This window comes from Clarias gariepinus, chromosome 9 (assembly GCF_024256425.1).
Source record: "Clarias gariepinus isolate MV-2021 ecotype Netherlands chromosome 9, CGAR_prim_01v2, whole genome shotgun sequence".
Taxonomy (NCBI): domain Eukaryota; kingdom Metazoa; phylum Chordata; class Actinopteri; order Siluriformes; family Clariidae; genus Clarias; species Clarias gariepinus.
In genome coordinates this window covers 33,416,156-33,433,074 of record NC_071108.1, presented here as the reverse complement: position 1 = coordinate 33,433,074, position 16,919 = coordinate 33,416,156, and the positions used below count along the sequence as shown (strand labels likewise).

Below are 16,919 nucleotides of genomic sequence, written 5' to 3'. Positions count from 1 at the left end.
GCGTACAGCGCGGCTCGGACACAGTGGAGTGGAAATAAGCGCGTGTCGATGGTTTCCGGTCACGGAGCCGTGTAAAGGCTGTTCACACCGGAGCGGGTCGCGACTCAGGGGATCCGAACAGCACCGCACCGCACCATGGTAACCGTCATCACCCTCACCGGGTCATCAGCATCATCCAGTTCAGATATTAATTATTATTAGAATAACATTTAAGTTTAAGGAGTTGGAAGGTTGGACGCAGGAACAGCTGGGGGAACTGAAAACACCTGTCTCTGGGGTTCTACTGCGCAAAAAAAGTTGAAGGTAAGTGGAGTTATTATTATTATTGTTATTAATATTAGTATTATCTCGTCTATTCAACTAAACCACTCTTAATTTAAGAACTAAACCACTCTATTTAAAAAAAACATTATATATAGATTTTATTTGTCTTTTTTTTAGCAGTATCCATTTAAAACCTGTATTTTTTTTTCATTATTAATATTATTATTGTTTTTGTTATTTTAATTATTACCATTATCATCTCAGGCTTTTAACTGAACCACTCTCTATATAAAACATTTTTTAAAAAGTGATTGTTTTGGTTTCTTTATATAGATTGTTTTTTTAACACCAGTTTATTTATGTATTTTTTTTTATTATTATTATTATTATTATTATTATTATTTATCCTTGGTGGCTGGAAATCTATCATTAGAATAGTTAATATAACCAATTATACTCCTGTCTGAAGGGAGTGAGATAATGGTGTTTTTAGCTCAGTGTGTGTGTGTTTGCATAAAGGGAAAAACCCTGTGCTGTTAATTTGCCTTCAAACTCCGTCTGTGTGTTAAAATCATGCTGTTCTTTACATCCGTAAACACTCATTGCAAGTAACTGATTAGACTTTAAACTGGATTCCAGATGTTTTAAATTCAGCCTCATACAGAATACTGGATCTGTACATCTACTGGATCTGTAAAGGTATAAATCCGAGCAAACGCCAGAGTCTGATTTTATGACACTTGTGTGCGCTAAAAATACAAGAAGGTTGAACATTGTTCCACACAGATGATTTCCTCCTTTAGTGCTTTAGACCGTTCTGAACGACTCCTGACTTTGAGATGAGACCAAAGAATAAAGTTGAGCTGTGTTAAATCTCCTTCTGTTCCTTCTTGCGTCTTCGTGTAGCTTTGAACCCATCTTGGATCTGGGGGTAAAAGAAAAAAAAACAAACTATCAGATATCATCACACATTTGTAATCTTCAAGTGTAAATGCAGTACAGTACTTATTGGTGCCTTAGATCTTGAAACCTCATTCATAAAGAGAGCTTTCTTCAGTCTTGATCTCCATCCTGGTGGAGTTCCTCTGATACGATCAGTCTGCACTGGATGATTTCCCCTTTTCTCCTGCTCTGTTTACTTTCCTGGATCGTGATGATTCAGTGTCTGCATCTTGTCACGTCCGCACAGGTTTCATCATCGTCTACCCGCTTGTTAGGAAGCTCGGGAGGTCGGATTAGGAGTAAATCGTATTCCTGTAGAGGAGCATGCGGACGTCCTGCAGGGAGTTAATTGTACAATGTGGTGCTGTATTTACACACTGTTTCCAAAGGGAAGATGATGCTAGATAATGCATTCTGATACGTTCTGAACCAATATTCAGTTTTATACAGTGCAGTAACTGAAGCTGCACAATTAATCACAGTATGGATTTAATCCACATTATGGATAGCAGGGTTTGCAAAATCCTGCGATTTATTACAGGTTATATATGTGCATAGTCAGGGCTTTATGTAGAGCTTGATGATGATGATTTAAGTTAATAATCTATTTTAAGTGTTTAATTATTGAAAGAAAATTTAAGCTGTTTGAGAAATCCATGCAAACATCATCTTAAAGCTATTATTTGCTATATAAATATTTGTCATGAAGCTATATATAATGTATATATAGTGTGTGTGTAATAAACTGCTTGGATATACAAGTACAGCGGAGTACAAAAGTATATAAATAAAATGGCCATGCTTGATGAAGCATTGAAACTGTAGTTAAATGCAAATGTGTATTTTTATCTATATGCATGCACATTACGAGACAAAAATTATTTTATAAGGTATATATGTATATAAAGTAATAAAAATGGGCCAACTTGATTAAGCATTGGAACTGTAGTTCAATTATATGCATATATATGCATGTGTATATCCATCCATCCATCCAGCTATCTACACCTCTTCTACTGTAACTCCACGGTCTTCCTGTAAAACGATGCTGAAGGCCATCCTGATCCATAAAACACAATAATCTCCTCTATGATATTAAAATTGAGATGTTTATCTGCTACTTCTGCTCTGTAAATCCTTCATAACGGCTCTAATCTGAGATGATGTTTGGTGTTAATTGGTGATTTCTGAGGCTGGTGACTCTAAATGAACTTCTCCTCTGCAGCAGAGCTACGTTTTGGTCGTGCTTTCTCGAGAAGGTCTTCATGAGAGACAGTTTCATCATCATGGAGCTTGATGGGTTTTACAAACGCACTCGACACAATACTGTTCTTACAAGAACCGTTTCCAGAACAGCTGACCCTCGTGTCCTAAAACATCATGTAATACCATGTGTGTTATTGTTCTAGAATGTAGAAACTAAATCTTCTGTCCTAAAACTTTTGATGGTTCCCTCTATCTATCTTATAAATAATTTTGTTGCCTTAACATAATTATTGTGAAGTTTTAAAGAGTTCAAAATGAAATTTCATTACCTGGATGTAATTTGAGCTCTGCATCCAGCGCCTCTTCTTTATTTATGTATGTGTTTGTGTGCATGTATAATATAAATCTTGTAATTTATTCATAAAGTAACAGACCTGTTTAACTATCGTTATGCTTTAGTCAGGTATAGGACTTTATTTAATATCTGTGTGTGTGCATTCTTTTTTTTTTTTTTGGCCCATACTCTGATGCTGGCTGTCGCGCAGGCCACACGAGTTCACTTTTGGTCAATGTTTTTGCTGAAACCCTTCACACGGAGCACATTGAAGTTAATTTTCCGGAGATTTTCTGATTATTGAGCTTCCTGTGTCGGGTTACAGTGTCGAGGCCCGAGGGTTATATCAAGCGCAAATCTAGTTGTGGTTTAAAACTGACATCGTCATTACTCTTGTGTTTCTTTTTCCCTGTGTGTGTGTGTGTGTGTGTTATAGTTTGCTTTTCCATGTCAGTAAAAAGCGAATGTATTTTTCTGTGTTCTGTGGCACGAGTTCAGAGTGCTGAAGTAGTTCACCAGTTCCAGTCTCCAGTCTATAAAAACTTTGTCCGTTAACTTTTCAGTCTGTTCGTGCTGAATGTTAAACGCCGACGCGCGGCTCTGGACGCTGGGAAGGTCGTTACAGCATTCATGAGTTCCTTTAGTCTGAAATTCCATGACTTAATCCACAGAGGCGCTTTATTCCTTAATCAGTGTTTCATTTTCTTCTGTACGTGACGTGATGGCAGGAAACCCGCGTTAACATTCCTAGTGGATTATATAAATATAAGGTTCGTACACGGACTCGGCTTTGAATACATGGTTCCCTTTTTATATTCATAAAAACATGTATAATTCGTTGATTTCTGCAGCTTCAGGTTAAAAAAACAACAAGCAGATCTATTTAAAAAAACATTTTCAAGTCTTTATGTTCTTGGTGATTTTTTTTTATAAGAAAGCAACAATCTAATCGTTCTGATTCATACACATTTCATACAATTCCCGTAATTCTCTTTCCATTCTGTAATGCTGCGTGGCGACAATGACCATCGTTTCAAGGCGCTATACAAATAACGTTTTGTCATAAGGGGGCACAAACTTTCGACCCGAATATAATGTATGCATGCACACTCTACAGCGGTTGAGCCTGTTGTAGTAACTTGTTGATGAGTGAGTCGGACATGCTTGACTGTTCCCCGTTGTTGTTCTGCAGGCATGGTGAACAGCCAGGCGGTGGGCGGAGCCGGGTGTGTGTCACGCGCGTGCGCGGGCTGCGGAGGCCGGATTGCCGACCGCTTCTTGCTCTTCAGCATGGAGCGCTACTGGCACACGCGCTGCCTGAAGTGCTCGTGCTGCCAGGCTCAGCTGGGCGACATCGGCACCACCTGCTACAGCAAAGGAGGGATGATCCTGTGCAGGAGCGACTACATCAGGTCAGAACCGCCGTCACGAGAGACACACAAACTGCATGTTGTAAAAACATTTGTAGATATCTAGATGCTCCGCGACTGTAGGACAGGATGCTCAGGATGCTCTCCGGCTGCTGTTCACCTTCACGGATGAACTGACCCGAAAGAAAAAGTATTGATACTGGTAATTAAAAATGCTGAATATCGGCCCTGATGATCAGCCAGGACGATAATCGGTCGACCCAGAACATCATGTCTGTGCCAAGGCTTTCTTAATACGTTTCCATTAGCTGCAGTTGGGAGATTATTGCATGGCATATCACGAGTCCAGGAAAACATCGAGGTGTAAAATCCGAAGTGTGGTCTCTCCTAAATGCGTGTTGTATTCGCACCATCGCAAAGCGGAAAAGTCGCTTTACAATTACTTACAGATAAGATTACAACTTACCAAATATAAGATTATTCAACTTATTTCAAGAGAAATTGTCAACTTTTTTGATAACTTTTTTTTTTTCACTTTTTTTTTTCTTTTTTTCTTTTATTGGCAGATAATTTTGCCAGTTTTAGAAATGTATTTCTTAAAATGGGTAAAAGTCACACCAAGGCATTGTTGATTGTTTTCCTGTAAGAGCTCAACACGGCGGTTTTTTTTCATGTGACATCACCTGCAGGGCAAAACTCGCCTATCCGGGTCAACCTGGGTCAAAAATAAATAATAAATACTAGCATAATTACCAGTAAATAGAATAAGCCTTTTTTCACTTGTAATTTTAGTAATAAGTAGAAATAAACTTAATAATCTTATATTTTGTTTGTCATTTTATTTTGAGACATTCTTAAAGATTTTCGCAGTAGTTTTATTATTATTACCTGCATTATTGTTGTATGCAGAGTGTTAAAAATGAAACTGATGTTGCCATGGTGATTTGTCCCACCATGGGTCGTTTGGACAACAGGGTTTCAGGTGTGAATGTTGGTGAGCTTGAACCTTAGGCAAACCTATTATTATTATTATTATTATTATTATGATCATTAATCATTATTATGATTGGGTTATTTTACAGTACAGTAATGTTTACAACGATAAATTCTAATAACATTTATTGAGTGTATTTATAATAAATGTATTTTATGAGTTATGAGATTTCACACAGGTGCTGCTTCCTGTCGGATTAAAATCATTTTTTTATGAATATTTTTTTAAAATATGCATCAATAGAATACTGTACTATAACCAAGCTATAGAAGCGAATCTCAGACTCTTTTTGGCCAAACTTGAACTCTGACGTATGTGTTTGATGTCCTGTTGCATCTCGTACCCCAGCGTTCCCGTGAATGAGCGCTTGTCCAAATTTACATTCGGACGTGATGATGTAATCCTGAATCTCTCTACAATCATGGTTTGCGTCTGAGAATAAATTACGACTTTTTAAAATATTTTTTTTTTCTACCCCCCGTCCCCCCACCCCCCTGGATCGGTTCGTCCTTGAGTCAACAGCAAATTCCACAAACTCCTCCCGAGTGAAGACAAGGGCCGTGTCTGTGAAGGCGTCCTGGTTTGCCATGCAAATGAGCCGGGCGAAGCCGACGCGGCTCTCGGCTCTGACGGATGTTCTGCTCTTACTTCCATTTGCATCAGACTCATTTACATCGTGCACTTTTTTTTCCCCCTGTGCTTCAAAGTGTCATAGATAACTTGTATGGTATCGTAACCCTGGTCCCTTTCCTTCGTGGCTAAGATAAGCCTGGTACGTTTAATGATGTGCTCATTATAGCGAGTTGTCTCAGGGGTGCCATTTAAAAACACAGATAGTGAATGTTGTAGTCCCTCAGGGCGATGATGGATCCTTTCAGCTCACTCGTCACCTCTGTGTGTGTGTGTGTGTGTGTGTGTTTTAGGTTGTTCGGGCACACGGGTGCGTGCAGTGCCTGCGGCCAGTCGATCCCTCCCAGCGAGATGGTGATGAGGGCGCAGGGCAACGTCTACCACCTCAAGGTGAGCGTCGCGGCCCGTCTGCTGGTATGGTGTCAGAAAATAAACGTTTAACCTCCTGTCAGTTCGGTGTGTGTGATCACGCCGAAGAGAAATGTGCAGATGGAACAGAAAGCAAACGCTGCCATTATATTAAACACATAGCAAGAGGTAGGATTAGACACTCATCATTTTATATTTATAGAAGATATTTATTTTCAGTTCTGTTTCAGGAAAATTCTCAAACCTGAGTGGTGTGAGGAAGCAGAGTAACTGATTCTGCTCTAAACGGCGTTCACACAAGTGTTTAATCCCTATTGTTTGTCCTTTTCATCCAACTTGTCCACTACTGAGCTACTAAAGAAAAAAACAACAACAAAGATGTTTTCCATTCCATGATAAATCCCGCCTTCTGTATTCTGATTGGTTACAAGAATCCTGTCTGGTCTGTAAATGGTTAGATCTTCACCAAGCATGAAATGCAAGCCAATCCTCTAGCTCGAAAGCAGGACTACTGAGTCATGAATACGATGGGCGTTCAAGTCAAACCGGGACTTGTGATGCCATTTCTAGTGAATGAAGGCATCCGAGTGATTGATGTTTACAGAAGACTTCGAGCACAGTGCGGTGATGAGACTCTTAGCCGCAGTAAAACATTTGAACGATACACTTTTTGTGTTCATTCCGGTCTCTTTCATGGCACAAGTGTAACCCTTTCATAGTTTAGAAAGGTTTGTCCAGTTAATGTCATGTCACGTCCATAGTGCTGATGACAAAATCTGTATATTAAGTTTGATCTGTGTTTATCTGCAGAGACGCTCGTCCGTGCTTTTGGGTTTTTCTGACACCAAATGTCTCGTCTATAACTCCCAAAAAAGTTTTCAATCCGTCTGTTGGACCAAGTCGACCGTCTGCAGTCCAACTCCCCGTGAACAACTTACCATTGGACCGCCTACGTATTAGACCCTGCGCGTTTTTTTTTGTTTGTTTTTTTCTCCCCTTTCCTTCCTGGCAGAGCTGCTGTTGTACGAAATCCTCCAGAAACACCTTCAGGTTTAGAGGAAGCACTTGACAAAAATAATTGCACAAAGTCCGGAAATGAGTAAGACTTTATGGAGATAATGTCACTAACACCGTTTCATTATTGCAGTATTTGCCTCATTAATACTGATCTTGCCGACACCCTTGTTATGCAAATCAGCCCTCAGACAAAGCACATGTTTGGTCTTGTGAGCGCTCTGACCTTTCCGGGTTTTCTTTAAATATCCACAGCACGCAAATACAGAGGCGGCGACAGGCGGGTTAACGCCGATTCCGTTCCTCAGACACGCCGTATCGCACCGTGCTCGTCCCAACTGAAGCTAACAGTGTGCTTTTTTTTCTTTTTCAGTGTTTCTCCTGCGCGACGTGCAGAAACCGCCTGGTCCCCGGCGACCGGTTCCACTACGTCAACGGCACCATCTTCTGCGAGCACGACAGACCCAGTGCCGCCCTCCTCAGCGCACATCTGCAAGGCAACCCCGTGCTGCCTGACCAAAAAGTGAGTGAGGACCCACAATCCCTCGCGCTGCTCCTGACATACTAAAGGCTTATTTGTCTGATCTGGTCTAAGAATCTCAAAAACGCCATGTTAATATTATTTGCGATGCGCATGTTTGCGTAACTTCTAGGTTGTAACCTTTCAACTTACCTGGTGTCTCTTCAAGGCATAATTTGTGTGTTTTTATTGTTTAATCATTCCTTGCCAATCATTGCCAAAACTCCGCCCCAGACCACACCCTGTGCTGCTTTGACTAGAGCTTGCATCTTAACTAAAATCATTATTAGCTTTAGCAAGGGCCGTCACTGCGTCGTCACTGTCTTGCAGTTGTAACGATATACGAGGGATGTTCTAGTCAAACTGTGACTTTTTTTGATTGTACAGTTGTAAGAATAAAAACTCCCTTTATTCCTCTATACAGTAAAATCCCCTGCTACACTACTGCACTCACCCCAGTGTCCCACTAGTGCTTGGACACCATCGAGGTAGAACGCTTTATATCAGACTAACTGATTCACATCTGAAACCCCGGCCTCCCAGGAACTCCTTCAATAGCCCGAACGTGTGGAAATGTCTCGGAGCGAGGTCAGGGGGGCGTGGCGATAACTTCCAGCCGAGTTCCCGTAACGTGTTGGTGAATGATTGATTGTGTGTACAGTTCACGCAGACAGATGCATCTCTTCTGCAAGTCTTTGACAAGTTATCCGTCAAGGATCAGGTGTTCCACTTATGGGAATTACGACTGCAGCGGGCTCCTCGGCCGGGACCGTCACTCACAGACGTACGGCCTTCTTTAAAACGTGTTTTACTGCGGCTAAACGTCTCATCACGTCGTCTCCTATAAATGTCGTCATCATTCACCATAAAAGTCCCGGTTTGACTTGAACATCCCTTGTAGCATTGCTTTCAACCACAGCGGCTTATACACACGCCAAATGAAAAACATGTGACATCACCTGCAGGGCAAAACTCGCCTATCCGGGTCAACCTGGGTCAAATTTCTGATCAGGAATAACAATTTTACATATTGCATATGGTTATGGATGACGATGATTATTATTATTATTATTATTAGTTTGTTTCCTGGTCATTATTGAACTGAATACAGACTGGTTCCATTCAGGACCCTAAAGCAGGAACTTTGTGGATCAGTCCAGCTTCCAAACGTCCTCCTGAAAAAATGTTGATAAACTTTAAGTTAATAAACTGAAACTAAAGCTTTGACTGTTTTCTCTTCTCCACAGGTTTGCTGAAATCCCATCCACCTCGTCTGCATCCTCACTCCATCCCCCTTCCTGCACTCTTTCTCTCCCACACACTCTCTCTCTGGCCTCGTGATCTTCTCCAGCTCTCCTGTGCATGCACTCTCATCCTGAAAGGCCCTAAAGCACTTCTGTACTTCACTCCGCGGCCCCTCTGCAGGAACTCGTCCTTCCTTCCTTTCCTTTTTCTAAATGGAGCGGCAGGATTTCTCGATACGCAAGACTCCCCTCGGGCCGGGGCGTGTATCTCCTAACGGACTCTTCTGGATTTCATAAAGACTCTTCATAAAGACTTTAATCCTGGAACGTCCTGAAGAACCTGAAGTGTGGCTTTCTACAGTACTGCGCTGCTCCTGCTCTCGTTTTTATTGCTGGGTGTTTGCTTTTTCCTAGACGACAGAACCACAGTGGGTGTATGTTTTTTTTTTTTTGTTGTTTTTTTTGGACGTGGTTCAGGGTGTAAATACTCTTTTTATAACAGTGCCATGTGTTCTGGTTCAATCATATGGTCAATATGTGACATTTACTTATTTAAAAACGCATTATACAATAAATGCTTAAAAAAAAAAAAAAAGATGGAACTTGAATTTTTTTTAAACACACAGCTGATGATGCTTATTGTTTATTGCTGTTTGTTCATGTAGTGATTAACTTCACTCCCGCTGGCGCGAAACGCATTACCCAAAGGAGCGAGAAAGCTCGGAACATTACAGAAGCAATTAATTGTATGCGTGGTGTGTGTGTATGTGTGTGCATGTGTGTGTGTGCATGCATGTTTATGTCTGCTTTTGCATTTGCACAGGGGAGGCTGAACTTTGCTCTGATCCTGTGTTTGAATTTAATAAAGCCTAATCTGCCTCCTAGCTAATTAAGAGGGACTCGCTGCTTTCGATTCACTGCCTGAAAACAATCACGCGCATTAAGTGTTTACCGCCTTGCAATCAAAGTACACAACACCCCTCTAAACCCCACCCCTCCTTTTCCTTCTCTTCCTACACACACACACACACACACACACACACACACACACACACACACACACACACACACACACACACTCTGCCCTTGACTAATCTGGCTTTGTCATTTCAATTGAATGGCATTAAAGAATAACTCCTCCATTACCTAAAGAAAGTGTGTGTGTGTGGCTTCTCCCACATCTACACGATTAAAACCAGTTTTCAAGAGTGTCACAATGTTCGAGATGACCCTGATTAAATCCTTTTGTTGAATTCTTGATCTAAGACCGCTTGTACTTCACGTCACACTGTAACAGTGAAGATCCTCCAAGCATGCACCTGCGATTTATAAATACAAGTCATCATCAATCAGCTGTGTTTCTTCATAGCTGCGGTGAGATGGGAGTGATCCGACACCATCCTCCTACTGGTGGGACCTTCAGGTTTTAAGATTTAAATCAAGAAATTCTCACAATGCCAGAAGCTTGCCATGGAGCACGAAATCGTGAGCACATCAGGCTATGATCGTTGGTCTTCGTTCTTTTACGATGCGAGTTTTGTCTGCGACGCCAGAAAATGGGTGTCAAAAAAAGAAAATCTAACAATGCATACATAACAAATGTTGTTATTGGTCAAATACGTGACATTGTTAATATAGATAATACAGTTCCTGGCCCAAAAAAAGTCAGCCATTTTAAAAGGGTTAAATTATTGACTCGCATCAAGCAAAGACGACAACTAAGGAGATTAATGGAAGAAATGTGGTTGTGGGGGAAAAAAGATAATGACTGGATATCACTTAAATATTTAAATTTGCATGGTAAAAAAAAACAGTAAAACCCAGAGCTATATTTAATAGTGAAAGTCAGAGCATTTTCATACACACAGTGTGATGAGCTCATGGGATTGGGACTAAACAGCTGTGTGTCTAAGAACTTGAATTTGCTAGGAAGCATAAAGACCGGACTTTGGAGTGATGGAAAAAGGTCATGTGACCTGATGAGTCCAGATTGATCCTATCCCAGAGTGATGGGCGTGTCAGGGTAAGAAGGGAAGGACATGAAGCGATGCTCCCATCATGCATAGTGTCCACTGTACAAGCCTCTGGAGACAGTGTTATGATCTGGGGTTGATCAGTCTCTCTGGTCTCGACTCAGCGACGTTATGGGGCAATAAAATAAAGTCAGCTGACAACCTGAATGTACTGAATCACCAGGTTGTCACATCTATGGAGTTTTTCTTCTTCCCTGATGGCACGTGCCCTATTCCAGGACTCAGGAGTGTGAAAGAGTGCTTCTGGGGGCACGAGGAATCATTTTCACACATCACATTGTGTGCTGTAATCAAAGCTAAATGGCTAATTTTCTTTTGGCCAGGGTGTGTAGTTCTACATTAATGTTTTTTTTTCTTCTTAAAGCTCCCATGTTTGAATATTTCTTGAGCAAGATAACACAGGTCTCAGTGTTCCTTTAAAGTGTGTGTTTATGCTCCAACTAAAATACTGCTCAGATCATGGAATGTTTTATACATCAAACTCCCTGTTTTCAATGTCTTTTGAAATGAGTTACTACTCCAGAGAACATCAGAGCTGAGCAAAAAGCCAGGGGAGGGAAAGCTTCTCATGAGGTCACAAGGGACGAAAGAGACACTCTTGTTTTTGGTAAAGTGCGCACCCTATCATCCGGAGATCGCTGGTTTGATTCCTGGGTGATGCTGTAGACTCTTGCAGCCGGGGGCCTAGAGAGAGCTGATTGGCCGAGCTCTCTCAGTGGGGTGGAATGGGAGCACAAACCAAGCCATGAAGTCCAGGGAATTTTCTGTAGATCTCCGAGACATGATTGTATTGAGGCACAGGTCTGGGGAAGGGTAAGAAAAAAAATTCTGCAGTATTGTCACCCATAAATGTAAGAAATTTAGGACTACTGGGACTCTCCCTGGCCAAAGTGAGCGATCGGGGGAGAAGGACCTTAGTCAGAGAGGTGACCAAGAACCCAATGGTTACTCTGAAAGAGCTCCAATGTTTCTCTGTGGAGAGAAGAGAACATTCCAGAAAAAAAAACATCTTGTAGCATCATACCCAAAAAGACTTGTTTCTTATGGTCTTATGGTGCTTGTTATGTGCCTTTTACTGAGGAGTGGTTTCCGTCTGGCCACTCTACCATGCAGGCCTGATTGGTAAAGGGCTGAAGAGATGGTTTCTTCTTCTGGAAGGTTCTTCTCTCTCCAAAGAGAAATGCTGGACCTCTTTCAAAGTGACCATTGGGTTCTTGGTCACCTCCCTAATTTAAGCTCCTCCCCCAGTCGCTCACTTTTGCAGGTTGGGCCTCTTCACCAGAGAGTTCCATTTATGGTCCATAAATGGATGGCCACTGTGCTCATCTTGACCTTCAATGCTGCAGAAATGTTTCTGTACCCTTCCCCAGAACTGTGCCTTGATACAATCATGTCTGAGAGGTCTACAGACAATTCCTTGGACTTCATGTCTTGGTTTGTGCTCTGACATGAACTGTTAACTGTGGGACCTTTATATAGACAGGTTAGTCTCTTTCAGAATAATGTCCCATAAAGTAAATTTACAACTGGTGGACTAAAATCGAGTTGAAACATCTCAAGGATGATCAGTGGAAACAGGAAACAGGATGCACCTGAGCTAAATTTTGAGTGTCATGGCAAAGGTTGTGAATACTTATGTACATGTGATTTTTTTTTATTTTTTTTTATAAATTTGCAAATATTTCCCCAAAACTTCTTTCACATTGTCATTATGGGGTATTGTTTGTAGAATTTTGTGAAATACAACTTATTTATTTGTTTCATATAAATAAAAGACCGATGTATGCTACTAAATATGTTTCTGCCATTAAACAAAACAAGAAGTGAAATCTCTCTCCAAAATCAAAAATTTGGTTAGTTTAGGAGAAAATCATTCAGTTCACATGTACACTATCGAGTGCTTGAAATAAAATGTTGTTCAATAACAATTATTGCATAACGTGTTGACATGAACCCAGGGACACAGGTGCACGCTGCGGCCATTTTAACCCCGATTCCGTCATTAGCGATCGATTATCCGCTTCATGAGCTTTCATTAGATGTGGGTTTTAAATTAGCGGTTAATGAGCGACACCTCATTAACCGCATCTTAATACAGACTGGACGATCTGTTGGATTTCTGTCGTTCCTCTAATTCCTCGTTTCTCGCTCGGTTCTCACAGCACAACCCTAAAGTTTTGTACAGAACGATTAAACATTTTCAATGCAAATCCATTAATTGCAATTATCTTCATATCTCGAGGTATAAAACCACAGGCGCCATCCGCACACCCACCGCGCCACGGCTCGCACACCGCGTTCAGTTGAAGTGAGCCTCATCTGCATATTACTAATTAGCCAGGCATATTCAGATTCCAATTAGCAGGTCTGGAAGAAAAAGCTTCTTATCCTGATGAGCTTTATCGTCGATCAGAATTTTTTTTTTTTTTTTGTTAAAAAAAAGTTTGTAGGTGTACGGATTGCGGTGTGGCTTCTGTCACAGAAAAAAAAGTGTTTATGCTCACTAATTAATCATATTAACACATGCAAATGAATCTAATTGCTTGAGCTTCTGCGCTTCATGCTGAGAAAGAGAGAACGAGTGTGATAGGCAAAAAAAAAGAGGCAGGAGTGTTTTAAATACCAACCTAACAAGAGGCTTCATGTGCTCTGTGCATCTCTTTTCTGATGCGTGTACAGTAAAGGTTACAGGTTTGCAAATTAAGGCAAATGACTTACTGTAGGTGCATCCTTCAGACCTGAGGTCTAAGCACATAGACATTACTTTTTTTTTTTTTAGCAAATGAGTTATTACAAACAAGGACAGAGTTGAACACTTCAGGCTAGACAGATGTCACTAAAAGAAAGAAAGTTGTAGGATTTAAACTCACAACCTTTGAGTTACTGTCACAAAAAATCCTAACTCCTCAGCTACTTTTACTTTATAATGTAGAATATAAATATGTTAGATACTTGAAAACCATTAAGATAGAAAGTTGTCTCAGTCAATCTGCCATCTGCTTCACATCTGAAACCCTGGCCTCCCAATTTGGAACTCCTTCAATGGGTCAAACATGTGTAAATGTCTTGGAGTGAGGTCAGGACTGTACGGGGGATGTGACAACAACTCCCAGCTGAGTTCCTGTAATATGCAAGTGGTGTTGGGCTCTCGGTCGGGATCGTCATTCACAGACGTACCACCTTCTTTAAAACATTCAAATGCTTTATTGCGGGTAAGAGTCTCATCACTGTACGTCAATCGCTTTTAAGTCCCAGTTTGACTTGAATGCCCCCCATAGCAACAGAGCACAACAGACCATCCACTGTATTGCTCATAATAACATTTGATGATCTTAATACTTGGTATGACTTTCAGTTTATGCTGAAAAAAAATTAAAAAAGAGTGACAAACATTTCTTTTTCTGAGTTTTCCGACACGCAAAAAAAAATTAGAGTAGTTCCGTCACAGGTGTCTTGTTGCTATGCAACAAGGTAAGGAAATAGGTGAAGCATTTTGAGCCTGTAAACCTCATTAATACGCATCAGCTAATGTAATTAGTAGGAAAAGGCAAAATGAGATTAGATTCTTTGAACACTGCATTACTGTCATTTCAATACTTGACAATTTGACTAATAAAACATCTTGTATGTTATTTTTTCTTAACACTATATTTTTTCTTGGCTATTTATGGATTGGTATAGGTCACGAGTCAAACTGTTTTTGGAGGAACCTTAGGGTTGCTGTTGCTTAGCGACCAGTGATCCAGACTGAAACATTATTCAGCCAATCGGATTTCCATGAACGATCCTGTGGTTTAAATGTTTATTGACGGGATTTTCAATGTAGATACGTTTCTAGTCAAAAGGATTTTCTGATATTTTACATTTCGTACTGTAAAGTACCAGTGTGATGGGACAGCATGGATGGGGCAGGGGTACCTCAGTGGTTAAGGTGTTGGACTGCTGATCGGAAGGTCCTAGGTTCAAACCTCATCACCACCACGTTCCCGGTGTAGAACCCTTTAAGCAAGGCTTTTAACCCTCAACTGCTCAGACGTGCGAAGAGATAAGTCATAAGTCGCTCTGGAAAAGGGTGTCTGCCAAATGATGGACAGGCAATAGACTGAAAAACTTAGATCATAATGGAAGAAAAAATTGCGTACAACTGTAGGTCAAGCCTAAATTTCTATATGTCACAGGTTCCGGCCCTCGTGGACGAGGACATTGTGTAATGCGTTACTGTCATGGGAACATTCTCGAAGATGTCTCCTTGGGACGAGGGGGCCCTGATTCGTGAGCGCGCACACACATTTATACTCGTTCGTACACACTTGACAACTGTGAACTTGGTAGAGCTGAGAATGTCAGAGAAGGAGAGTCGACGAGACAGGGGTATGGGGGAATGGGGGGGGGGGTTGGGTAGAGCACGTCAGCCAATAGGAAGGCTTTGAATAATTAAGGCGATCGGCTTAATTAGCTCAATTACGTTAATTTGACCACGGAACATGGCCATATGGTGAAAGGAAACAAAAGAAGGGGAGAACTAATTAAAAGTAAAATAATGAGGATTTTAATTAAGCTTCTCCCCAGACGTGGGTGAATGGGGATCTGGAGCAGGAGAGAGTAATTAAACTAGTGTAGCGCTGGCAACATTTCTCCCCTGTTATCTCTCTCTCACTCTCTCAGAACTGTGAGGGCTCAATCGGTCTAATTAAATCTGTAAATAAATTAGCTACATGGAAGTCTGTTCGAGTTGACACCCCGAAGCCCCCCCCCCCCCCACAACACACACATGCTCTCTCTCTCTCTCCTGTATCTGTCCTTCATTTGCAGTAAGACATGACAAAAGGGTGGGGTCGATGGCTGATTTATATATATATACATTTTGTTAACCTCTCATTAGCTCAACAAATGAACTGATGCTGCACTAGCGTGCTACGCTCACGCTAGCAAGTCACAGTAGAATCTCCAGAAGTTCTACACGAGATAAATTAATGCACTAATCGGTGTGAAAGTCAGTTGGCTCAGCTTTCGATATTAGCTCTGTTTCCAGATTAGCAAACAACAATAAGCGATGATAACTCTACTAGCTTCCACTAGACGCTGCCATTTCCTTTCAAGCTCTTTCGATAATTCCTTAGGTGCCGTCCACAGGAACCTAAATCCAGTTAGATTATTCAGAACATTAAGTGAAGTATGTGAAAACTCCAGCTGAAGTGTCACCTTGTCAGTGGAAGAGTGGAATAAAACTGACAGGTTTGTCAGTCTCGAGATTCTGGTGGATCTACACCTGACAGGACCGCAGCTGGTATATAAAGGCGAGGGTGGATGTAAACAAGTATCAGGGAGAAAAGTGACACATGTGACTCATTTTTTTTTTTGTCCTGGAAGCTTAAATAGTGCAGTGTTTACTTTTAGCATACATTTATATAACGCGTAGTCTCTATTTTAACAGGTAATCTGTATTTCGTTGTTTTAACTCTTTAAAGATTAGACTCAGGCATATTCGGGTTTGTCAGGTGTCCAGCACTTTCCAACTACTTTTCATGAACTCGCACTAAAAGACCTGAAACTAGACGAAAAATCTCACACACTGGAAAAGTGAGAGACATTTTCATCCTGCCTTAAGTAGGAAACACATTCACTGTGGTGTGCACGCATTTCTAATCTGCAGTAGTGCGTTTTTAAAAAAAAATTATTATTCAATTATCATTTAGTGCAGAATCCATGATATTCTCAAACCTCTCTTAATCTGTACATCATAAATACAGTGTCCAAATATACACGAACCCTTTGTTGGGCGGAGCTGATGAGTGCGGAAATCTGTTTCTAATTATAAGCTGTAAAACACAATTTTGGTAGCTACAATTGTTTTTAACTAAGCAAAAAACAAACAAACAAAGAAACAAAAACCATGTAAGCTTGTTCCAAAACTAGCTCCTGGTGTAAAAAGCATAACTCTGGCAACCCTAATTATATTTGGGTCAAATATAATCCTAATCTAATTTATTAGGTCCAAA

The 16,919-nt window shown here is 40.9% G+C and overlaps 1 protein-coding gene across 1 annotated transcript; it reads left to right on the top strand.

The window, feature by feature from the left end:
• Positions 1-34: 34 nt before the first annotated feature.
• On the top strand, positions 35-9,497 carry si:dkey-90l8.3 (LIM domain transcription factor LMO4-B). The gene is made up of 5 exons (XM_053503501.1): positions 35-303; positions 3,939-4,158; positions 6,034-6,130; positions 7,497-7,646; positions 8,891-9,497. The coding sequence occupies exons 2-5, from the start codon at positions 3,941-3,943 to the stop codon at positions 8,897-8,899; spliced, it is 474 nt and encodes a 157-aa protein (XP_053359476.1). The 5' UTR covers positions 35-303; positions 3,939-3,940; the 3' UTR covers positions 8,900-9,497.
• Positions 9,498-16,919: the final 7,422 nt, after the last annotated feature.

What these genes read in the sequence shown, in the direction of transcription:
- si:dkey-90l8.3 (XM_053503501.1), top strand. Translation starts at nt 3,941, where the DNA reads ATGGTGAACAGCCAGGCGGTGGGCGGAGCCGGGTGTGTGTCACGCGCG. An exon ending in TGCAGGAGCGACTACATCAG is followed by an intron (nt 4,159 to 6,033) that starts GTCAGAACCGCC and finishes TGTGTGTTTTAG; the next exon opens with GTTGTTCGGGCACACGGGTG. An exon ending in GCAACGTCTACCACCTCAAG is followed by an intron (nt 6,131 to 7,496) that starts GTGAGCGTCGCG and finishes TTTCTTTTTCAG; the next exon opens with TGTTTCTCCTGCGCGACGTG.